At 40.7% G+C, this 26,230-nt stretch overlaps 1 protein-coding gene and 2 long non-coding RNA genes across 4 annotated transcripts; 2 read left to right on the top strand and 1 right to left on the bottom strand.

Moving 5' to 3' along the window:
- Positions 1–1,965: 1,965 nt before the first annotated feature.
- LOC144994024 (uncharacterized) lies at positions 1,966–3,421 on the top strand. The gene is made up of 3 exons (XR_013657397.1): positions 1,966–2,109; positions 3,002–3,091; positions 3,234–3,421. It is a non-coding gene; the product is annotated as an uncharacterized LOC144994024 (long non-coding RNA).
- LOC144994022 (uncharacterized) lies at positions 3,385–12,193 on the bottom strand. Of its 2 annotated transcripts, none has more exons than XR_013657395.1 (2): positions 12,067–12,193; positions 3,385–10,390 (listed from the first exon to the last, which is right to left on the bottom strand). It is a non-coding gene; the product is annotated as an uncharacterized LOC144994022 (long non-coding RNA). The 2 variants fall into 2 exon arrangements; XR_013657394.1 differs by having other exon boundaries at positions 3,385–10,501; positions 12,067–12,148.
- On the top strand, positions 12,119–18,854 carry LOC105357686 (uncharacterized). The gene is made up of 7 exons (XM_023956971.2): positions 12,119–12,228; positions 12,430–12,747; positions 13,026–13,175; positions 13,699–13,791; positions 13,878–13,906; positions 17,441–17,515; positions 17,679–18,854. Exons 1-7 carry the CDS (start codon positions 12,168–12,170, stop codon positions 17,778–17,780), a joined length of 828 nt encoding a protein of 275 aa, XP_023812739.1. The 5' UTR covers positions 12,119–12,167; the 3' UTR covers positions 17,781–18,854.
- The last annotated feature ends 7,376 nt before the right edge of the window (positions 18,855–26,230 follow it).

The raw sequence follows: 26,230 nt of genomic DNA, 5'->3' as shown, positions 1-26,230 counted from the left end.
ATTGGAGGAGACCGTGAAGGCTCTTGGGAATTTGTAACACTAATTATGTTTTAAAAATAGCTATGTTGTGTCCGAGTTGAAAGCCAAGCGCTGACTCACTCTTGGGTTGTTTCCCCCTTAGCCGTGGGCAGAGAGAGTGCTAACAGCGCCACCTGGAGGCTGAAAGTAAATTACAGCAGTGGAGTTTTGGAAACCATAGACAATGGACAGGAGGTTGAGGGGTTTTACATAAACAAATTTGGCAGGCCAAATTTGGCCCTCGGACCCTACTTTGGTCAGAATGTAAGTGCTCTAGAATTTAATCAAAAATGCTCTTTAAATGAGCAACAAAAACCAAACCTGCCAATGAGGTCAGAAAATTGATCTTACCGAAAATTCAAATATTCTAAAAAAAACTGTAGTCTAAGACATGTTTTCTGAAACTAAGATCATTTTGCTGTGAAAAAAAACTGTCTTGATAAGATTACTTTTCTTGCAAGACACAAAATAAGACAATTTGTGTCCGTTTTTGCAGTGTGCATGGTCAAATAACAATCAATAAATGAGATTTCCTGGAACATGGTGAGAGGATTAAAAAAAGAGCTTTCTTGTCATAAATTGTTTATTCTGTTTTTATTGTTTTTGGTTGAAGTCACAAACCCCAAATCAGCTGACTTTGTATTTTATTCAGAACCTGTCATGAAGTTCCAAGACCTCATCCACCAACAGTTTTTTTCAAGACAGAGAGGAAAGATTCCAGGACAGATCAGGGTCCAAACAGGATTAGGCAACAAGAACAGGATTAGAACCAAAAGGCTATAGATCTGCAGAGAAACAACTTTCTGTCGGACAACTAGAGATCAATGCAAAAACAGGCAGCTGAACAAATGTAAGTGATGACTGTGAAAGAGGATGCAATAGCAGACAAGAGGACAGGAAGACTCCTGACACTATAATTAGGAGAATAATAATAAAATATTTGATGGGCTTATTTGATAACACAACTTCTGAAGTGACATAGTGGAGGAACTACTAACCACAGGAAATGGATGTATTTCTGTCCAGAGTGTGCGTTGTTGTTGGCTTCAGCCTCTGACAGAAAACACTGAGACAAGAAGAGACAGAGAAGAGCAGAGGAGAGAACAATGTTTGACTTCACATCACTTCACTTCCCTCTGTTTCTGACATGGATGCTCACATTTACAGGTAAGAAACATGACAGAGATTCAAACATGACCTTTCTGAAAGCATGGAACATGACTTGTTGTGTTCTTAATGCTAATGACAGCAGGCTGCTAACCACATTGACTTCAGTGTATTCTTTAAACATGCATGTTAAATGTCTAAGATGTTCATGAAAAGGATCAACACAACATGTTTGTGTTTCTCTCTTTCTCTAAACTGTAGAACAAACATTTTCACAGAAGACTGTTGGAGTTGGAGATGAAGTCACTTTGAAATGTGAAAATGGAAATGATTTCAATGATGGATGTTCTAGAATCACCTGGTTGTACAGTAATTCAGGACAAAGCTTTACCCTGTTTGAACACGGGAAGATTCACAAAGATGTTGGATCTAAATCAGACAGACTGAGTCTTACAGAGAAATGTTCTCTGGTGATAAAGAAGATCACAGATGAAGATGCTGGAAGTTACACCTGCAGACAGTTCAACACATCAGGACAAGAGGAAACAGATTTTCAGGTTGAACTGAACGTTATAAAGAGTAAGTTTTGATTTTAATATTTGAAGCTTTACGTTTTTGAATATGAGACTGAAACATACAACAACTGATATGAAGATAAATATGAAGACTTCTATTGTTTGATCTTTTCTAGTTTATGCATGTAAATATGAAATTATTCAAACTCAGTTCAAGAAACGTGAACTGTATGTGAAACAGTTTTTGTAGTTTTTTATGGTTTCTCCATTACGTCAGAGGACACTTGTTTCATCAAACTTCTGCTTTCTCATCTTCTAGAAAATGATGTTAGATCAACTAGAAAAACACTTAAACCAACATCCAAACCATCTTCTGCATCAACATCTGCAGCTGAATCCACAACAACCACAGAATCAGTTCTGTCTACATCCAAACCATCAGCTGCAACAGATCATCTCTCTAAAACAGGTATGTGGTCGATGTCATCGTCTCGTCTGAAGATGAAGTCACCAAACAAACATGAAGGTTGTCAGAAATAAATCAGTGAAAATGTTTTAGAGCAGAGGGTTCAACTCATAGCTGTCAATCAAAAGACTAAGTCTCTGTTTTTGCTCAAACTTCCAGTCAAACATAAAATGACTCGACATGGAAATTATGATGTAGTTACCTGTTTAAAAAGATACCAACAGTTACTTTATGAGGAGTTCGTCTCATCTGTAAACTTCAACACTTCTGAAACCATCAGAGAATAAATGTGATGCTTAAACACAGAAAAGGTTCAGAATTGAACCAACAACCAATCACTCAGTATTTAACTGCTCTTCCTCCTGAGGTTCTTCCATCTGCTTGAAAAACTCTTTCCACCACCAGACACAATTCAAAGTTGGAGGTTAGCAGCACTTCACCCATCCCAACTGAAGTCCTTTAGAGGTGCAGAAGCTAAGATTTAGATTGAAATATTCAGCAGATATTTTTACCCAAAGGAACCAACAATAAAGGGAGAAAACAGACAAAAAACAGGTCAGCATCATAAAGGGTAATAATTACTATAAGATAAATGTCTGAAAACAGACAGAGCTTCATTTCAAAGTTTTAATGTGCTTTGGAAGTTGTAAGATGATTCAGTTTTCAGTCTTCCTTAAAGATTGCAAATGGAGCTGCTGTGCTGGAAGACTCAGCTAAAGATGTTTTTCTTTAATTCAAGTGGGGATGTTGAATAGACAGAAACATGAGCTGACACAGTCATGTCATCTGGAGGAAAAGAAAAGAAAAGCCAAGTGTCATCAGCATCAAAGTGGTGATGATGTTTGTGTTCCATTTTACTGAGAAAATGTGTTGAATGGTTTGATTCTCCTTGAAGGTGTTTGGTGGAGGATCATCTATGTTCCTGTGGGTTTAGCAGCACTCTCAGTCATCACTGCATCAGTCTGCATATGGACCAGAACACAAGGTGACAACACAAACACATGAAACTGTTACAGACACAGACTATGACTGATTCTGACTTTTTCCATGAAACATGAGCTGAGTTCATATTCTGTCCTTATAAGCAGAACAAAGAGTCAGAGTGATCAGTTCTGTGTTTCTCACAGGAGCAGAATGATGAATTGAAGACCTGCCTGCTTCTCCTTGACTCCATTGATGACCACATTTTAAAGTTATCTTCATCTTTTACCACCAAATGATGGAATGTAACCGGTCGCTTTCTGCGTTGTGCTGGTTAATATATGGTGTGACACAGTGTTACCTCTTGGAGAGAAGCCTCCCTTTATTCTGGTAATAAAACAAACAGAAAACAATACACTGTGTGATCCTGCCCACTCCAGTTCCTCTCTGACAGGAGGTCATACAAAAGGGGCGTATGCCGCACGCGGCATGCTAGCTTAAAACCTTATACAGGCTCTGTAACACATTTTACACTCACATTTTTCTCATACATACCTGGTAATAAAACAAACAGAAAACAATACACTGTGTGATCCTGCCCACTCCAGTTCCTATACAAACAAAACAAATCGACATTTAAGCTTTAACAGTGAATCCCCAAAATATCTCTCCTGAACCATCAATCCCTTTTAATCATCACATCACAAGTTAGAAACAAACATTGCTGTAGTTATACAAATAAAAATTAAACCCAAAAGGGCAATAAACAATAGGATGTATTGGGATTATAAAATGATTTTAGGATGATGGCACCCACCTCTCTGACAGGAGGTCATACAAAAGGGGGTGGGGAACAGTAGCCTTTGGAATATATAGGGGAGTCAAAAGAAGTAGAAGAAGAAGAAGAAGAAGAAAGGAAGGAGGGGCTATGACTAGTAGTGTAATGCAGTAGTTTGTTGGAGATCCCTCAGGTATGGTAACCCTTGAACAGATTTTGTGCTATTATAAAATAAGATAAAGGCTGTCCCGGTTACAGGAAGACCAGCTTTAGATCATACTAGAAATCATTTCCGAGGTCAAAATGTTTAAAAGTGTTTTTTCAGACTTTATTCAAAATAAGTGGGAAAATTTTTTTCTATGTGATTATTTTAAATATTTACTAAAGCTTAAGGTTTTGATGAAATAAGTCTTTAGTCAGAAATCTCCGACTCACCTAAAAAACAAGATAAATTATCATCTCAATCTGTACAGACAAAGTTACAATATGTCAAATAAATAGTAAAGAATGTGTATTATTTTTTTAATTCTTCAATCAGTTGACTTTATTTCCCAGTTTAGTGCTTCTTAATACTTTAAAGACTCATCTTTTCTACATCTTTTGTTAACTTTTTCTATGCTGTCTATATTAACCTGAAGGTTTACACTGATTTCTTTGTTATTTCAAATAGAAGTAAGAATTTGTTTCTCAAAATTAATGTTTGCAATTTTTTTCCCTCTAGAAAAATCTAGTATTGCTCTATTTAATCAATTTTATTTTCGGAATTGTATTAAAGCCTTAATAAGACTTGTTCTGTCTCCCCCAATTTTGCATGTTTTTTTGTAATTTTTTTTACTATGGGTTTAATTGTTATTTTTTCTTGTTTTGGGCAATAAGATTTAACAATCCACTGTAAAGCTATAAGTTATGCATATTACGCTGCCATCTAGTGGCCACGTGCGGTATGTAAAGGTGGGAAGCTTGTTTTGGAGAGGACAAGCACGTTCTGCGTGTGGCGGGGTGATGCGCATGCGTTGAAAGTAAAGCTGTTTAGCTGTCTTTAAGCTCAGGTACAACATTTAATTCTTTGATTATCTCAGAGGTAAAAGTATAAAAATATGTTCAGTTTTCATCCCAATGTGGGGGTTCTGTTGCTTAATTTGGTTTTTATGCTGTTTTGGTCATGTTCTGAGTCGCCCTGTCTGTGACAACAGATCCATGTTTTTCATCCACAGCTGGTCTTCATTTATCTTATCACCCTCAGTGTATATAAGTGTCTGGTTTTCAGTTCATTAGTGTCAGGTCATTTGCTCTTCTTTGCCACCTTTTTGGTTCTCACCCTCATTTTGTAATATTTCAGTTTATTAAATGTTTCATTTCCTGTCACCAAGCTGGGTCTCCTGCCTTTTGGGTCCTCCACCACCGGTTCCTGACACCCAAACCCCTACAGATTGAAAAAGTTAAATGTTGGAAAGCCGAGAATGTTGAGTGTTTTTATCTTCAATATGTTAATTAATAATAATAATGGATTGGATCTTTCTGTGCTTTTCCAGACGCTCAAACTGCTTATCCATTATTCATTCACTCCTCATTCATACTTGGTGATAGTAAGCTACAGTTGTAGCCACAGGTGCCCTGGGGCAGACTGACAGAGGCTGCCATTTTGCACTTACCGCCCCTCTGACCATCACTGGGATCATTCACACACATTCACACACCAGTGGAGCAACACTGGAGGCAAGGAGGGTGAAGTGTCTTGCCCAAGGACACAACAACATTTAGCTGGTGGGAATCGGGGATTGAACCGCTGACCCTTCGATCATTGGACAATCCGCTCAACCGCCTGAGCCACTGTCGCCACAATTATATCTTGTATTGTACTTCGGGATGGGAATAGAAGCCCTATTAAGCTTTCATTGGGGTTCATGTAATTGTGCCGGAAAAAGGATTTAACCATTCAGGGCTTTGAAACCACACAGAAAAGCGGAATCTGGTGGCGGACTGGGCGTATATCCTTTACCTAAGCTCCTTGCAACACTTCAATGTGGAAATGATAATGAAAAAACTTGAAACAAAACAATATTGGTAATGATGATAAAAAAAAACAACGTAAAACACTAGTTTTCTGTGAGAAGTGCTTGACACAGCAAAACACTCATCACATGAAGAAAATAAATGCAAAGCAAATTTTAAAAAAAATGTTTAACACTGGTCTTGAACACAGGCTCTCTGGATGCAGCCGCGACTTTTCCCATTCATTCTCTACGGTAGTTGCGGCTGGGTAGCTTGGTTAGCAATTAGCATCACCCAGTGAGGGTCCTTGGGCAAGACCCTTAACGTTGCTGCCTCCCAAGCGGCGAGTCTGCAGCTCACCGCTCCTCCAAGGGATTGGTCAAATGCGGAGAACAAATTTTGCACACCTAGGTGTGTGACACCTTTTTTCTAGTTCTTAACACTACGGATGTAAGATATTTTTTCACCACTAGCGAGATTTTGGGGGCGCTGTTTCCACATCCTATTAGTATTAAGGATTTTACAGGAAGAGCGCACAGGAAAAGAAAACAACAACAATCTTGCGGCCAGATTTGATCTGATCGCTGTTAAAACACAAGAGCACAAGCTAAAGTCTGATGCATTAAAATAAAAAATTAACAGGACAAATGTTGCAACGAGAAAAATGATAACTGCCGTGAAGCAAGTCAACGTTTTATTAACACAGGAACATTATTTTCAGTGAAATACCATACCGATGACACCACAGCCAACATGCAGAAAAGAAAATCACAATAGATGCAAAACCAATAATAAAAAAAATTCGAATATGCAAGAAAACTGTGATGCACAGCACACTCGGTCAGATACGGCACTTATAAAAAATAATGTCCAATAAAAAATTAGGGGAAGTGACTTTAACAAAGAAATGACAAACAAAATAGAAAAGAAGTAGTCCGCTCCTGAACAAAACGCAAAACCAAAATTCTTAAACAGGACAGCAGGGCACAGTATTCCAACACTAAAAACAGAAGGAAACACAGGAAACTAGCACCATGGCAACCACACATCAACTTCCTTTCTATACCCTCTGTTATATGGGTATAACGACACCCTCAGGTGCCTCCCATTACATCTCTCCCCCTCAAAGTGCATCATCGACGACGATGTGGGTCCACCGAGACTTTTGCCGACATAGGCAATTTTTGTGGGTTGGAATGTTGGCCTGCTGTTTTTCGGGTTGACCTCCTGGGCTCACAAACTAGAGGGATGTCAGTTTCTTCTGTGAGCTCCTGACCTTGAAGAGGTTGCATCTGAGGTGGTACCTCATCATCATGTACATTCAATGGGTCATCCAATTGAAGCTCAACACCATTATTCACACCAGCTTCCTCCTGTGCATGCTCCCCCATTTACCAAAACATCCTCAGCCAACTTCATCTCAGGGATACTCCGTAACTCTGTCCTGTGTAACCATCTCAGGGGACCATTCTGACCTGCAGGGGCAACAAAATACATAACCCCACAAACAATCTGATAGGGAGGTGGGTCCCACAAGTCTTGGATTTTATTCCTTCCCCTAGCTCCATGATTCCTAGTGTACACAAAAGAGGTGACCCCACCCTTACTTTGATGTGTTATGCCTACCATGACAAAGGTGGATAAAGGTTGAAAGATTTCATGTAATCCATGGAAACCAGTGAAGATCACAAATCATTGAAGAAAAAGGGTTCAGAGCACTGTCTAGTCGGTCTAGATGACCCAACTCCCAACGTTAAAGTGGCTAGGATAGCACAAGGGTTAACCCGTGCCTCTCTCTTGTATCTGGCATTTTACCGCTTTCCCAGTATTTTATAACCCTTGTGCTATCCTTTGCACTTTAACATTGGGAGTGGGGTCATCTAGACCCACTAGACAGTGCTCTGAACCTTTTTTCTTCAATGATTTGTGATCTTCACTGGTGTCCATGAATTACATGAAATCTTTCAACCTTTATCCACCTTTTTCATGATAGGAATAACATGTCAATGTAAGGGTGGGGTCATCTAAGATACCACAAGGGTTAAAGTACTTGTATTCAATTTTTGCATGTTTAAATCCTTATGCCCTTTAATTGTAAATACATGGTTGAACATTTCGATACATTTTGTATTGTATCCTGTTTATTTATTTTTTTGCATGTTAATGTTAATCTAATTAAAGCATGGTTGAAATTGAAATGAGCAACAGATTATGACTGTTATTTGGCACAAGCAAAGACAGGACAGAAGTAGAAAAACTATAATTATGAAATGTCACTTTCACCTTAAAAAAAATTACATTTATTATGCATTTTCCATAACTTCTGACTGACTTCACTCTAACTGTGGTACGAACTCGGTACCAAAGGATTTCGTCACCTTGGACAGCATAACACAAGCTACAATTTGATTGGCCGTCTGTGTTGCAGCAGCTATAATTTGATTGGCTGTCTGTGTTGCAGCAGCTACAATTTGATTGGCTGCACGGTGGCGCAGTGGTTAGCGCTCTTGCCTCACAGCAAGAAGGCCCCTGGTTCAAGTCCCGGCTGGGGGACATGAAAAACACAACATCAATGGGGGACCTTTCTGTGTGGAGTTTGCATGTTCCCCCCATGTATGCGTGGGTTCTCTCCGGGATCTCCGGCTTCCTCCCACCGTCCAAAAACATGCTACATAGGTTGATTGGCAACTCTAAATTGTCCATAGGTGTGAGTGTGAGAGTGAATGGATGTGTGATTGAGGATATTCTACCCTGCGACAGACTGGCGACCAGTCCAGGGCATCCCTTGCCTACGCCCAAGTGGCCGGGATAGGCTCCGGCAACCCCGTGACCCCGAAAGGGAATAAAACGGTTAAGAAGATGAAAAAAAAAAATGAATGAATGTTCTGTGTTACAGGTATATACGGCTGGCCCGCGCGTTCCACTGAGCTATATCTACTACTACAATCACACCTTGCCATCATATATTGATAGAAGTATTTTCTCTATAACGTTCATAGTTTATTCTCTTTCTAAGAGAAACCGAGTTGAAACTATCCTGAGCCCTAGTACTTTTTTTTAGCAGGAGCCATGGTAAAGTGCAATGAACTGACGCAGATTCCAATACAGGGGAAGCAATAGAACTTGTCGGGAAAGGTTCGGGATTCATTTGTATTATAAACACAGGGAACAGCGCGCCCGACTGTTCAAATACAAGTGACATCTGAACCGTGGTTTGACCCAACAATGCATTTGGCGCCTCATACGTCATCAACCAAGTAATCTGCGCTAGTTGACACACGCCCCGAAACATTGTGCCGAAACACTCTGCTTCATGAAGGTTAAAAACAAGCGCCAGAGCGTCCATGTCAAACGGGCCATCCGTTATTGTACTTTTTTTAACTCTTGTGCTATCCTAGGCACATACCGTTGGGAGTTGGGTCATCTAGACCCACTAGACAGTGCACTGAACCTTTTTTCTTCAATGATTTGTGATCTTCACTGGTGTCCATGGATTACATGACATTTTTCCACCTTTATCCACCTTTGTCATGGTAGGAAGAACACATCAATGTAAGGGTGGGGTCATCTAAGATACAACAAGGGATAATACTGTTGCAGAATATATGCATTTTATATACAACAACACCACATCTTATTCAAAAGTGCTTTAAAAAAATCTCAAGGATACTGTACAAAAAAGCAACAACCAATAAAATCAAAAATATACATTCACAGTTCAATAAAAACAGCTGACAGAAGAATAGACAGTGAACTGAGTAAAAAGGCAAAATATAACAGATTAGTGTGTAGTTTGGACTTGAAGGATGACAGAGAGACCAAGTTAAGGAAGTCATGAGGGAGACAATTCCAGAGTTTTAGAGCCAAGCGCTTGAAAGCTTCTGCTCTCTGTGGTAACAAGCCGAGGCGGGGGACGGAGAGCAGAAGAGAAGAAGATCAATGAAGAGAATGAGAAGGAGTATTGATGTGGAAAGGTTGGAGAGATAAGGTAGAGCCAGGTGATGGATTGTCTTAAAGGGGGAAAGGAGGAATATGAATTTGATTGTGGAGGCTAATGGAAGCCAATGCAGCTGCTAGAGAATGGTGTTGATATGACTTAAGGACGAGGTTCTGGAGATGATGCAGGCAGCTGAGATCTGGACCAGTTGGAGTTTAATGAGAGTTTTTAGAGAGAGACCAGAGAGTAGTGCATTACAGTAATCAAGACGTGAATGTTATGGTACCTGTCAGTCTCCTCCCCCTCCCCCTCCTGCTCTGCTCCTGACTCCACCAGCTGGGACCAATTCACCTCATCACTGCTTCTGCTCTTGAGGAGTTCTAGACCCATTAGCCAACGCCAGTTCGTTGCCCTTTATGGTGACTAAACCTGGTCTCAAGTCTAGCTCATGTTTCCATGTTTAAGTCTGGCCTTGTGTTTAACTTGCCTCTCCCTGTCTCAGGATTCCAGCCTCCAAGTGTCCCCAGTGTGGATGTCAGTCCGAGTCCTCCTACAGTCCGGTGGAAACCTCAAGCTCTGCCAAGCTGCGCTCTTACTTCCAGCCATGCCACAAGCCGCTGTTCTCTCCAGCTGCCCTCCAAGCCACACCAACTTTCCTGGAAGGAAAAAATAAATCTCATTACTTACCTTTCACCTCCGTGTCCTCATTCTGGGTTTCAGCGTCTGGGTCTGTCAATCCTTCAAGTCTTGACAGTGAAGTGACCAGACTGTAAACGATAATAGAGGCAGAATGGACAGTGAGGGAGGGACAAAGATAATAAATATTTCTTAAGTGGAAAAAGAAGGACTAAACAACGTTATTGATTTGAGATTAAAACACTAATGAACTGTTGAAGATGACACCTAAAGTTTCAACCTGTGGGGAGAGGGAGACTAAAAATGAGTCAATGAAAAGAGTAAAACTTGAATCTCTGGAGAGAGTGGATTTGGAATAAGTAGTTCAGTTTCATCACTATGGAGCTTAAAAAGTTTAAGTTTAACTAGTTTTTGCCTTCAGACAGACAGGACGAGAGAGTGATGAAGGGAACAGAAGAGTCAGCTTTACTAGACAAATAGAGATGAGTGTCATCCAGTGAAAATTGATAATTGTGTGGAAAATCAGTGGCAGACTGTGCATTACACACCTTGGTTGTCAGTAGTGCTACGTGTGAACCACTCAACCATTTTTATGCCTCTAAAAAAACTGTACTATCAAATTAAAAACAAATCTCATTATGCAACTACAACTACTACTTTATTTCACTCATCAAAAAATGGGATTTGAAGACAAAATCCATCCTCAAACAGTTCAATTACCTTGTCATGTAGATTATGATAAATTGCATATACTTATATAGCACCTTTCTTCCTACAAGGACAAAGCGCTTTACAGTCACAGACCCATTCATCCAGTAACACACACATTCACTCACTGGTGGCCGCTCCGCTGCCAAACACAGGCGCCCGCCTACCACCTGAGGCAAGGTGGGGTTCAGTGTCTTGCCCAAGGACACTTCAACTCATGGGCGTGTAAGGCGGGAATCGAACCTGCAATTTTACAATCATGGGTCGACCGCCCTACCGCTGCACCACGGCCGCCCATTATCAGGCTTCAGTTCCCTCAAGAAGTCTTTTTCTATTCCATCAAGGTCAGTAACTCCAGGCCCTGATGCTCCAGCTCCTGCCAATGGGCCTCAGCTCCACTTGCCATGAGTGTTTCCTCCATTTAATGCTTTCCCCTCCAAGTGGGGAAAAATAACTACTTAACTAAGTAACATAACTAAGTAACTAATGGACTTCATGTCCAAAAAAAGAAAAATAAAATAAAACAAGTTATAAAAACCAAAGGTATTTATAGAAGTTAAAGGTTTTTTTTTACTTCACATCAACAAATACAAAAACGATCTACAAATGTGTGAAATTTAAAAAAACCAAAAGTCTTTGCAGTAAAGTCCTTGACATGTAGAAAGCTTGACATCAGAATGCTTCTTTCAAAAAGGACCAAAAGACCTTGAGACCGGATCTCACACTGTTAGCTGTGAATGCTGGAAGATAAAACAGTCAAACTCTAGATCACACGATCATGTGATGCTGCTAAAACCTCATTTACACAAAACCACATTTCTACTTTTTAAGAAACATAAATGTAAAAATGTACTTAATTTCAGAATTCACTTCAATCTCATTTATGTTTGTTGAAAATGTAGATTTAGAAGCTTGTTGTTCAAAGCTGTGAACAAATATGAGGAAGAAGAAAAAAAACCTGAAGTGACTTGAAGGAGGAAATACTAACCACAGGAAATTGATGTATTTGTGTCCAGAGTGTTGTTGACTTCAGCCTCTGACAGAAAACACTGAGAGAAGAAGAGACAGAGAAGAGCAGAGGAGAGAACAATGTTTGACTTCACATCACTTCACTTCCCTCTGTTTCTGACATGGATGCTCACATTTACAGGTAAGAAACATGACAGAGATTCAAACATGACCTTTCTGAAAGCATGGAACATGACTTGTTGTGTTCTTAATGCTAATGACAGCAGGCTGCTAACCACATTGACTTCAGTGTATTCTTTAAACATGCATGTTAAATGTCTAAGATGTTCATCAAAAGGATCAACACAACATGTTTGTGTTTCTCTCTTTCTCTAAACTGTAGAACAAACATTTTCACAGAAGACTGTTGGAGTTGGAGATGAAGTCACTTTGAAATGTGAAAATGGAAATGATTTCAATGATGGATGTTCTAGAATCACCTGGTTGTACAGTAATTCAGGACAAACATTTACCCTGTTTGAACACGGGAAGATTCACAAAGATGTTGGATCTAAATCAGACAGACTGAGTCTTACAGAGAAATGTTCTCTGGTGATAAAGAAGATCACAGATGAAGATGCTGGAATTTACACCTGCAGACAGTTCAGCACATCAGGACAAGAGGAAACAGATTTTAATGTTGAACTGAACGTTATAAAGAGTAAGTTTTGATTTTAATATTTTAATCATTTTAATATGATTTTAAAGCTTTAAGTTTGTGAATATAAGAATGAAACATATATCAATTGATCTGCAGACATGATGAAGACTTGTTGTTTGATCTTTTCTAGTTTATGCATCTAAATATGAAATTATTGACAAATATTAATGGATGTGTGAGAATTTTTTTCTTCCGAAAGACAATGATTTTTTTATAGATTTTCTCACATACATCAGAGGACACTTGTTTCATCAAACTTCTGCTTTCTCATCTCCCAGAAAATGATGTCAGATCAACTAGAAAAACACTTAAACCAACATCCAAACCATCTTCTGCATCAACATCTGCAGCTGAATCCACAACAACCACAGAATCAGTTCAGTCTACATCCAAACCATCAGCTGCAACAGATCATCTCTCTAAAACAGGTATGTGGTCGATGTCATCGTCTCGTCTGAAGATGAAGTCACCAAACAAACATGAAACTGCAAACATTGAAACGCAAATAAGCGGGTTAAACACTGTTTTCAGAAATTCATGAATGGATCAAAATACCACTTTGGGGTTGTCTGTAGTGAGAAATGAACATTATAATACACTAAAAAGCTCAAAAAGTTGATTTTACATGTTATAGGCCCTTTATATTACTTTTTCCCACAGTTTGATGTGTCATAATTTGACTGCATTTATTTTAAGTGTCACCGCTTTGTTTTTGCTTTGGTTTTTGTCTATTTGTAAATGTTTTCTTGTTGATTTTGCATTTTTACCTGTGCAGTTCTTTTATCAACATTTTTCAAAAATGTTTTATAAATAAAGTTTTAGCTGCAGCTTCTGCTGGTCACAAACCACACAGCTGCTTTAACTTGAACAGACTTAAAATCCAATGAAATCCTGCTGAGAAAAGAGCTGTAACTTTTTCTAACTTTTCCTTGAATGTTTTCTCTGTTTAAGCTCCAGACATGACAGCAGTGATCATTGCAGCTGTAATTGTTGCAGCATGCTTAATAGTTGTTGTCATGTTGTTGGGATGGAGGAGGATTAAAGGTGAGAACGTTCCTGCTGCTGAAAACAGAAGATTATTTTAGATGAATTTCTGATTCTGAGTTTAAATCTGACTTTTGTTTTTGCAGAACGAAAAACACAAATTGAGGAAAATATGGTGAGTTTTTGACCTAAATAATGACATCTTAGACTTCTATAGTGACTTCTTTGTGGCCATGGTTCTAAACTCTGTTTCTTGTTTCTGCTGCTCCACACAGAGTTTAACCTTTGTTATTTTCCTTAAACTTTGTTTAAAGGAGACCAAAAAACTCTCACTGCAACAAACTGACCGAGCCACAAGGGGGCAGTAAAGCAACACTGTCCCACTTTGTTCCTCATGAATCAGAATCAGAAAGACTTTATTGATCCTACACGTGGGAATTTTGTTTGTCACCATAGCAACCGACAGAAGAGGGAAAAAAAGACTTAGTGCTGGTAAAAAGATGTGCAAAAGAAATGTGCAAAATAGAAAAAAACTAAATAAATAGATAATAAAAATGTGCAAAGGTTATTTTTTGCATAGTGAGTTGTTGTGCAGGGTTATTGCATTGGGTATGAATGATTTCTGGTACCGGGCAGTTTTGGAGCGGAGCTGTCTGAGCCTCCTAGAGAAGGAGCTCCGCTGTTTGTCCAGAACAGGGTGGAGAGGATGCTCTGGGTTGTCCATGATTGAAAGAAGTCTGTTCAGCGACCTCCTCTCCATCACTGTTTCAAATGTGTCCTGTTTGCAGCCAATGACAGAACCCGCCTTCCTGATCAGCTCGTTCAGTTTGTTGGTGTCACTGACTGCAATGACCACAGATGAGAATAACGTGCTGGCTACCACAGAGTGATAGAAGATCCCCAGCATCTTGCTGCACACATTGAAAGACCTCAGCTTCCTTAGGAAGTAGAGTCTGCTGCTGGCCTTCTTGTACACAGCAGAACTGTGGCTCCTCCAGCTCAGTCTGCTGTCGATAGTCACACGCAGATATTTATAATCCTCCACCACTTCCACAGTGGTGAGAGAGTGGGGAGAGCTAGATTGCAAGAAAGTAAAAGTACCTTTGTTTGTTTTGTGGATTTAAAAAAAGCATTTGACTCGATAGATAGAGATCTTCTTGAATATAAATTACTTATGTATGGTATTAATGGTCAATTTTATAAAGCAATTAAAGCTCTGTACAAGGCTCCATTAGCCTGTGTGCAGGTGAATGACCTAAAAACAGGATGGTTTTCCACACCATTTGGAGTTAAACAGGGAGATGTTCTTTCACCAACTCTTTTTTCTTTCTATGTCAACGATTTAGCTCAAGAAATTAAGAAAACTAACTTGGGTATTGATATCAATAATTGGAACTTGAGCATATTACTTTATGCTGATGATATTGTATTGATAGCTGATGAGGAAATAAAATTACAAGGAATGTTAAATACAATGAATGACTGGTGTAACAAATGGAGACTCACTATCAATGGTGATAAAATACAAATCGTTCATTTTAGAAACCCTTTAGTACCTCAAAGTTATTTTCTGTTTTATTTTGGTAAAACTACTCTTATGTGTACTGATACCTATAAATATCTTGGTTTTGTTTTTCATAAAAATATGAAGTTCTCAGAAGGAAAGCAGCTGTTATCAAATACTCATGGGAGGGCACTTGGCGCAGTGATAAATAAGATGAAGGTCTGTCCTGAGTTGAGTTTTGACACGTTCAGTAAATTGTATGATGCCATGGTGGGATCTGTGCTATTTTATTCTGCAGTAGTCTGGGGTTATGAAGACGCTCCTGAGTGTGATAAGGTTCAAAACAGGGCAATGAGATACTTTCTGGGTGTACACAGGTTCACCACTGAAACCGCCATTGAGGGGGACAAGGGGGGGGGGGGACCTTATGTGATCAAACAAAGAGCAGAAGTTCTCAGATTATGGAACCGCATAGTAACTTTACGTGCAGAGAGACTTGCATGTAAAATATTTGATTGGGATAGAACTCATATTTATCCCTGGTGTAATGATGTATTTAAGATTCTGTCCTCTGTGAACCTACAATCATAATTTTTTAAGTGTTTGAAATGTAAGATAGATAATGTTAAGGAAACTTAAGTTGGTTATTATGAAAAAGAATGGAAAAGGAAACTGCTTCAAAAACCAAAATTACGAACTTATTTGCAAATTAAGGACACATTTTCTGCTGAGCCATATGTTATGTACAACTTAAAAAGAGGACAAAGATCCTTATGTGCTCAACTTAGAGCAGGAGTGCTCCCCCTACAGGTGGAAGTTGGGCGCTTTAAAGGCATTCCTGAGGAGGAAAGACTCTGTGAGGTCTGTGAGCTGCAAGTGGTGGAGGATGAATTTCATTTTTTATTTTATTGTCCTCTGCATGAAAAACAGAGACTTTGTATGTATGAGGTCATAGAAAAGAAATGTCCTGATTTGTTTTGGTTATCTGAAGATAACATTTTACGTTGGCTTTTTGAAAATTAAATCTTTTGTTTGGCAAATTTTGTGTCAAAGGCATGGACAATAGGAATGGACACTTTGTATTCTGTTAGACTCTGATTAGGGGGTTATTGGATTTTTTTGTGATGAGGATGTATCTTTATGTATTGTGTATTTTGTTTTTCAGTGTCATATAAGCCCGTGTGGGCTGGGCACATTAGTGCATGACACTTAAATCAATCAATCAATCAATCAATCAATCAATCAATCAATCAATCAATCAATCAATCAATCAATCAATCAATCAATCAATCAATCAATCAATCAATCAATCAATCAATCAATCCACATGAACTAGTGCCCTGCTTGTTTTGCAGCTAACCCTACTGGTTATCAGGACTCAGATGTGTTCAGTGAATCAGACACAAAAGCTTCTTCTTAAATCAAAAAATAAATCCCTGCTGATCCAAAGCACCACTATTAATGTTAGGATAAGTGCTCTCCTGGAACAGGTGGTGTCACAAGAACAGGCAGACGGCTGGATCAAAATGCAGCAGGTTTGATGGTAAACTATAAGTCCACACAGCTAAATCAGGGTCAGGCAGGCCTGGCATAAGTTCATCAGAGGAGAGACAGAATGGTCAAAGAGGCAGCAGGCGGCATGCCAACATAACACTAAGTAATGACTGCAGAGTGGCACAAACAATACTTCGCACAGAGCTCAGCTCAGTGCAGGGCTTAAGTATGCTGTGGTTGATTGAGTGAATGAGAGTCAATAGTGCAGCATTCAGGGAGTGTGGTTGGAACTCTGGAGATGGTTCTCGCTGGTGACCAGAGGGGGAGACAGAGTTCTGACTTCTGTTAGGTGGATTAAGCACCTCACATTACACATATGTGCTTATTTACATCCAGTCTGGCCATCACAGTTCATCTAATCCAGAGCTTCTCTGTGAGTCCTGACACAGCAGACATGTGACCATTAGCTTTCATCACAAGGTAAAAAGATTGCTCCTCAATCCTCCTGCTCCATAGTCCACCATCCCAGAATAAAACTTGGTAGGAAGATGAAGAACAGCTTTGTTAGAGTTCTCCAGCACAGTGAGACACACAGGAAAGTGTTGTCTGCTACTTGGAAACTCATACAAATCATCATGAGTAGAAATATGATCCTCCAGCTGTGAGAAAGTCAGAGCAGAAAGTTCATGTTCCTCCTCTGACTGTCTTCAGCTGCAGACTCCTCCACAAGATGTTGATTCCTACACCTCCATCAGATTCTCCAGGAACACCAACAACAGGCGGCAGGTAAGCTGTGAGACTGCAATGAGGATTAGTGATGATCTTATCACTGAAACATCAGTCTGTCCAAAGTGTTGTTGCTGCACATCAACTAAAGACGTGACATTACTGTGGCTGTAGATGCTTGTGGATAAGGTCTACAGTTGGTTCTCTATTGTTTGTCTCCCAGGTTGTGGACAAAGACGATGAAGGAGATGCAGTGACCTACAGCACTGTCAAAATGTCCTCTTCTTCTGCTCATGTCCACACTGATCCCATCAGCCTCCATTAAACCAACAGATGAGAGTCACAGCAAATGTTCCTCCTGAGGCTTTCTTGTGTTGGAACAGTGTTTCCCCAACCCTGGTCCTCAGAGAACAGTAATCTGCATTTTTTCAATCCAGCCCTGCTCAAACACACCTGCCTTTGATGACTGTCATCATCAGGCTTCTGCAGAGCCTGATGATGAGCTGAATCAGGTCTGGATAAGCAGGTCAACATGGGAAACATGCAGGACAGTGTTATTGAGGACCAGGGTTGGGAAACACTTAGTTAGAATCCTGCATTTAGATCTTGAAGGTCATGTTTTTTTGGAAGCTGTAGGACTTTCACTTCACATCTGGTCATTTTAACCTTCAGAGAATACTTATTACCTAAATGGCGTATACTTATATAGCGCTTTTTCTACCTACAAGGCCCAAAGCGCTTCACAGTCACAGACCCATTCACCCAGTCACACACTTGTGGCGGCGGCTCTGCTGCTGGTGCCTGCCTATCCACCAGAGGGAAGGTGGGGTTCAGTTGGCCAAGGACGACTCAGGGGCATGCAAGCACGAAATCGAACATGCAATCTTACGATCATGGGTCGACTGCCCTGCCGCTGCACCACGCCCCCCCCACACACACACACACTTCATGGTAATAAAGTTGCTGCAAACCTGCAGGCACCAAATGTTGCAGTTCCCTAAAAGATCACTGAACGTTCCACCATCCATTTTAGAAGAACATAAACACTCACCTGAGCACAGGTGTCTGCTCAACAGACTGAATGACTGAAATATTTCACACTAGTTGGTTTTAAGGCATAAGTATGCGTGTGAACACTATCTGTTTTGTGTACATGTCGACAGGTGGACATTTTTGCAACTAACAAGTGTGTTTATAACATTTGAGTGTGTGTGTGGACAGGCTCCGCCCTTTTTTTTTGGTTTTTTTTTTACATTTGAACCTTACCATAATGATTAACAACCAGTAAACTTGTTGCTTTATGCTGCTTCATGGTCTTATCCCCTTTCCCCTCCTATTATCACCCCCTACCCCCCCTCTCTCTAACGTCCCTCTTTCTTCTTCCCCTCTTTCCTTTTCCGTCCGGTCCAACACCAAAGATTTTCAGACATGTTTGAAATTAATAAAGTTTGGCCTCAATTACAAAAGGGGTTTATTCAGACATACCTTTGGTTTGTCTGAAGATTAATAACCCCTCTTGTTAAAGTAAAATATGTCCAACCCAAGAGGCCCTCAGCTCTCATCTGTCTGCCTAGCTGTTGGACAGGACAAGTTGAGAAAAAAAAAAAAAAAAAAAAAAAAAAAAAAAAAAGATCACTGAAGGCAGCTTTCAAAAGGGAACAACTTCACCAAAGATAAACCTGTATGGTTTTAAAAACATTGATATTATACTTTTCTTTACAACGTTCCTTCTATATATATATATATCGTAGTTCACCTTTCCATGCTTTTTTTCTCTCTGTTGTGTATTGTGTTCCATGTTCCTATCAGCTATAGATTATGGTGAACAAATCTCCATCGGGCCACGTCTGATGTACAGAATCGTTCAAACTGCCACATTTACATTAACATTCTATGATTGCAGGTTTTGTTTTCTGCCTATAATACTGGACTTATTTTTTATGATGGTTTGAACTTTGAGAGTTTAAACAAGAGAGAAAAGTCTGAAAATGTTCATGTCTGTGTGAGAAAAGTCTATAAATGTGTAGTGAGGATTTTACTGCCTTAAAACTTTTAGTTATTGTGAAAAATAAAGTTGACTACTTCACAGATCTCACCTGTCAATTATTCTTTTAGAATGTAAACTAACTCCTCATGTTGCAGCATTTTCTTTTTGCATTTTGTGGCAGATCATCAGCAGAACTGGATTTGCTCAAGTTAAAGACAGATTCTCTTCAGTTTGCTCCAACAACTAAGAGTAGAACAAGTTTAGCCTATTTGTTGTTTTCCTGTTAAAAAACAAAAAAACAGTTACTAAAAACTAAACTTAGTTTCGGGAATAAAACCGCAAAAACAGAATGTGGGTGTTTTAAAGCAGGCTGCACAGTAAATGCTTTCTAAAACAGACCTTCTAGAACAGGGGGCCCAAACCTTTTTGCTCATAGAGCGAAAATCCAAATGTGATTTCGGTCCGTGGCTTAAATACAATAATTTTTTTGAATGTCATGAAACAAAAGCAGAAAATAAAGATTATGGTTTAATTTTTTTTTTTTATTCTGTATTTATCAAGGTAACACATAAAAGGTAAGTAAAACTTTATTTGAAAGCTTTAACAGCAAAGCCTCACTAGCCACTTTTTAATAAAAAAACAAGAGCAAGCTAAAACAAACAAACATTTGTCCAATGAGAACAGCAAACTGGGATCCTAAATAGAGACATGGAGCTGGTCTGTTGACTTTATCAGTGACAGATAACAAACAGCCAAAAGCCAGTGGGCTGCATGTTAGTGACTTACCTGCTGAAAGATGCCGACAGTAGTTGCAGCTTCATTGGGAAAGCCTTGATTTGGTAAAACAGATCTGTTAAGATCTGTTCTTTTCCTTGAAGTTGAACATTCAAACTGTTGGGTAGGTCAGTGACGTCCACCATAAAGGCCACGTTGAAAATCCATCTTTTATCAGAGGGGATTTGTGTCTTCCTGCTTGCACACAAAGGAAACTGCGCGATAAGATGGCGCAACTCAAAAAATCTATTGAGCGCATTCCCCCTGCTCAGCCACCATATTTCCTGATGGTAAAGAACATCTTTGTATTGTGCATCAACTTCATCCAAAAAGTCTCTGAACTGGTGGTGTGAGAGTGGCTGTAAGCTGATGCAGTTTACTATTTTGACAACACTGCGCACGACGTCTGCCAGTCTGGTTGTCTTTGCACACAGATGTTCCTGTTGCAGGATGCAGTGGTATTGCAATACCTTTCTCCCACATTTGGAAACTTTTGGGGAAACGAGAGCAGTGAGGCCAGCTTTCATCCCAATCGTGGCAGGCGCACAACCAGTTGTTAAACCAACCATTTTGTGCCAGCTCAAAAACCAAAAGCTGCGCTGAATCAAAAATGTCTGTGCTGTCGTCGCATGCCAGTGAGAAAGCAACAATGTCTTTTGACGTAACCCTTGTGCTATCTCAGATGACCCCACCCTTACATTGACATGTTATTCCTACCATGACAAAGGTGGATAAAGGTGGAAAGATTTCATGTATCCATGGACACCAGTGAAGATCACAAATCATTGAAGAAAAAAGGTTCAGAGCACTGTCTAGTGGGTCTAGATGACCCAACTCCCAATGTTAAAGTGCATAAGATAGCACAAGGGTTAAAGTGCCTAGCATAGCACAAGGGTTAACTTTGAACCGACCTTTTAACTGAGACATATCTTCAGTGCGGCGGGTCACTGTGCTGCGCGACAGGTTAATTTGAGAAAAAACTCCTTCTTGGGAATGGCCCATTGTTGTGTTTGTGGCCATGCTGCACAAATCAGTCATCAGGCGGCCTTGGAGGCTCAATTCGTTTTTATTCCTGTTCCACAGCTTCAACACACTCTTATTTGTCTCGCTGAACAGTTCCTTAAAGCCCACAGGTGCTCTCTTGTGGTCGCCAACATAATAACAGTTCTAACAGATAACATCTCCTCCCCACTTAGAGCATGTAGTTGAAGGGTAGCTTAAATTTATCTTCAACAATAAAAAACATAGCTGCAGCCCGTTTTCTTAACTGTAAAAACTTTAGACACAATATCTTGTAGGTGGTTAAGTTTTTCTCAGTGGAGAACGTCTTACATTCTCTTTTAAAGGAGTGACTTCAGCCTGAGGAAACTCAGGTGCATCAACCAGCCCCATCTTTGTGGATCCTTGATTTTTATCCCGTCCCTGATCAGTTGCAACCATGTGATCGGGAGTACCCACAGTGTTACTTGAGGGTAACTCCAGCTGACTAGACCATGATTTCACAGCAGAGTCTTGTCCATCCTGATTCACTGGTTCTAAACGTGACAGTATCTGATCAGCGTGACGTCTCCACAATCCTTGTTCTCCAACTTTCACTTGGTACGACACAGGCCCGGTTTGCTCCTGAACCACACCACCTGTCCACTTTTCCTCCCCCCTGCAGTAGTCACAAACTGAAACTGGTTCACCCGCTACAAACTGTCTCTCTCTGGAGTGACCTTGACGATGTAACAGTTGAGAATCTTGAGACTCTCGCACCGCTCCTCTCACAATTGGCTTAAAGAGATCCAGTCGAGAGCGCAACCTACACTTTAGAAACAGCATTGCAGGAGCCTCCTTAGTTGTGGCATTGTGGTGATTTTAATGCATGTTTAAATGTCTGAACAAAACGCTCTGCCAAGCCATTGGTGGCAGGGTGATAAGGTGCTGAGCGAATGTGCTTGATGGAGTTGGACCTCATGAACATGTCGAAATCCTCCGAACAAAACTGTGGTCCATGGACTTGACGGCCAAACCCAAGGATGAAGAGGGTCTAAGCTTGGCTCTCTTTGTATCTGCTGACAGGAATGACACGATTTCACTTGAGACTCAATCTGGGAGTCAATGTTAGGCCACGACACATAACTCTGTGCTAAACTTTTCATTTTTACCAGCGGAATGCAGCTCCTGTAACACACACGGACGCAGCTAAAAAACTGGTTCATATCACAACAAACATGTCCGCATTGAACTATTTTAATGCCTGCCCCTCCTTGTCTGATCTGTCACCTTTGTGTCGTTTGTATTAGCTTTTTCTGTTTCTCAGTGTGTGCATGTTTAATGTATTTTGAAAGATTGTTTATTGTACATCTATATTTTCTATTAATGTATTTAATTCATTCTTTGCACTTTTTAGGTTGACGATTTTAACACCTGTCCGGGGACTACAGATGAAAAAAAGCCTTTGGGCTAATTCTGGCGCATTGCAGCCATGCCTTTAATGTGCACTGTCCCTGTTAAATAAACGAATAAATGAAAATGAAATGAAACTTTTGGGTACCACAACCCGACTACCCCACATCAGGCATCCCTGTTGTATTGTGAGCTCATCTCTGTGCAGCAGAAAAGGTGCCAACTCCTCAGCATCTTTGGCAGCAGGAAAACATCCTGTCGCGACCATCTCGATCACTCTTGACAGAACAGGGTCAGACAAAGTCTCCTGTCTGATCTCAGCACTGCTGATTGGCAAAGTTTCTAACTGCACCGCATAGAACACCTGCACCGTGTCTGTCTTTGTTTCCTCTGAATATGGGAGTGGCAACCTTGAGAGACCATCTGCATTAGCATGAGCCTCTCCTTTGCGGTAATCGATGGTGTACTCATGAGCCGACAACAACAAAGCCCAACGTTGCATTCTGGCAGCAGCAGAATAGTAATCAGAGGCCGGTGATCTGGAAGCAGAGTGAACTTGTTACCACACAGATAAGGATGGAACTTACGGACCCCAAAAACTATCCTCAAGCTGTGCATAATTTTGCTCTGCCTTGCTCAAAGTTCTGGAAGTAAAAGCTTTAGGTTTTTCCTGACCATTCGGCATTACATGTGAGAGTACCGCCCCCACCCCATAAGGGGAAACATCACAAGCCAAACGAAGCGGCAGTCCAGCATTGTAGTGTGTCAACACATCCTGTGACACCAGCAATGCCTTCGCTTTACAAAATGCTGACTCACAAGCTTTTGAACAAGTCCATTTTTGACCCTTCTGAAGCAAAACATTCAAGAGTTTTAAAACTGTGGCGAGGTCAGGAATGAAATCACCATAATACTTAATCATTCCCAAGAAAGAACGAAGCTGCCCCAAATTGCTGGGTGACGGTGCCTCCACAATAGTATGCACTTCAATAATAATAAGCCCTGCAGAATCAATAATGTGACCCAGGTACTCCACTGAGTCCTGGAAAAACAAAAACTTGCCCTGCTTTACATGCAAACCATACTCACCTAACCTTCTCAACTCTGCATCCAATGCTTGAAGATGAGTCGCTTCATCTGGTCCACTGACCAAAATGTCATCTAAGTAACAATGGGTAAATGGTAACCCCAAGAGCACCTGATCCATCGCTTTCTGAAATAACGCAGGGGCAACAGCGATCCAAAATGGCAAACAATTGAAACAGAACAACCCTTTTTCAGTTGAGATGGTCAGCAACTTCTTTGACTCCTCCTCAACTTCCATCTGCAGGTATGCATTTGACATGTCCAATTTGCTGAAGCATTGGCCTCCAGCCAGGGATGCAAACAAATCCTCAATGCGTGGAATTGGGTATTTGTCCACGCCGAGAACTGGGTTGATGGTTACTTTAAAATCCCTGCAAGGCCTCACAGTGCCATCCTTCTTGCTTACTGGAACCACTGGTGTGGCTCAGTTACTGTGATCGACAGGGGAAATGACACCCAGACTAACTAAGCCTTTAAGTTCAGCTTCCACCTTTGGTCGAAGAGCATACTGCACCATACGTGGGGGGTGAAATTTGGGCACACAGTCATCCTTTGGAGTCAGTCTCGCCTTAATTCCTTTTAATGTGCCCAATTTGGTGGAGAAAACCCCAGCATGTCTCTTTAATTACACTTTGTAAGGTTTCTTTCTCACCTTGTTCCACCATCAACACTAACTTTAAGTCTTTCCAGTTCAGTCTAATGGCTCTGAGCCACACTCCACCAAAAGGTTGTGGACTATCAACCTTCACAACATACAACGTCAGGGTTGTCGACTGATTATTTAGCCTTACTTTCACTTTAATGACACCCTCCGATGCAAGCGGCTCTCCCGTGGAAGTTTTCAGGACTACATCAGTGGACTGTAGTGGTTGTTTCAGTTTGGTTTCATACAGTACCACATATATCAAAGACACTGCAGCCCCTGTGTCCAGCTCCATCTCCATTTCTTGCCCATTTACTGTAGGCAACACTGTGATCTGACTGTTTATCTTATCACTAGTAACAGAGTTCATCAGTGACTTTCAACTTCTTCCCCTTTACCATCATTTGCATCTTCTCTCGAACTTTGTACCGTAAATTCCGGACTATAAAGTGCACCCGATTACAAGACGCACCCACCCATTTTCACATGTTTAACTACTTTTATACATACACAAGCCGCGTCGGAGTATAAGCCGCATGTATTAGGCAACATTGTCATCATGACAAATCATGTCCTGACTCCCAGAGTAAGTGTGATTTAATGGCACACTGTGGGTAGAGTAAACTTTGCCTCAGGCACATGTATGTGAGTACACCCACATCTGCCAAACAGCATGGACCTCTTTTCTGTTCACAAGTTCCTCAGTTATGGTTTTTTAATTTTTTTTTATTTTTTTAGTTTTTTTTTTCTTATTGACAATCTAGGTATCATACATAAAATTACAAACAGTAACCATATAATCAAAATTACATCCCTCAGTTATAATGAGGAAATTTACATCCGCAATTCCCCATTTCCCATGAGTCTTAGGGGCTAAAGGCGGTGCCAACGCCGGGCTCGCCACACTGTTGTACGTGTTTAAGAATGAGCAAGTATCAGCAGTGCATGGAGGGGTGAACGGGAACAGCTCTCCTTCCGCTTGTGTCGCGGCAGCGTTATGGGAGTAACAGGGCTGGTTAAAAAAACACACCAGGCTCCGCCCTTTTTGTACTGCATTTGAGCCTTACCATGGTGATTAACAACCAGTAAACTTGTTGCTTTATGCTGCTTCATGGTCTTATCCCCCTTCCCCTCCTACTATCACCCTCCTTCCCCCCCTCTCTCTAACGTCCCTCTCTCTTCTTCCCCTCTTTCTTTTTCCGTCCGGTCCAACACCAAAGATTTTCAAACATGTTTGAAATTAATAAAGTTTGGCCTCAATTACAAAAGGGGTTTATTCAGACATACCTTTGGTTTGTCTGAAGATTAATAACCCCTCTTGTTAAAGTAAAATATGTCCAACACAAGAGGCCCTCAGCTCTCATCTGTCTGCCTAGCTGTTGGACAGGACAAGTTAAAAAAAAAAAAAAAACACACCAGTAACATAAAGCAGCAGCGACTGAAAAGCGCGCGCCTCAGCGCGGCGCGCGCGTCAGAAGTTTCCTTTCACAACAAACACTGTTGCTCCGCGGACGCCTCTGCGCTCCGTCCGTCCGCGCTTCGTCCCCATTGCGCCGGTGGACGGAGCAAATCGTGTCTGTGCAGAGCAATCGGACTTAATACTGAACGTTTTGTGGATGAAGGGCGGATGCGTTGTTACGTGTGGGAGCCATCAGACTGCCATCGGCCCCGCAGCTCTATGTGAACGAGCAGCAGGAGACCATGTCTCCAGCTCACACGGAGGCGGTGAGCTTTTCAATGCAAAATTCCACTCAGTCCTTAGAAACCGTAAAAACGATCACGTCGATTTGTGTTTCCAGTCGTGTCCCGAAAAAATAAAGGCTGATGTTATTCCCACATATTTACGTGCAGCCAGCTGAGTCACTATGACTCAGAGGTAAATTCACTCCTGAGC

Source organism: Oryzias latipes, chromosome 7 (genome assembly GCF_053564925.1).
Source record: "Oryzias latipes strain Hd-rR chromosome 7, Olatipes_Hd-rR_3.1".
In the NCBI taxonomy this organism is placed as follows: domain Eukaryota; kingdom Metazoa; phylum Chordata; class Actinopteri; order Beloniformes; family Adrianichthyidae; genus Oryzias; species Oryzias latipes.
This window is presented reverse-complemented; position numbering and strand designations above follow the sequence as displayed.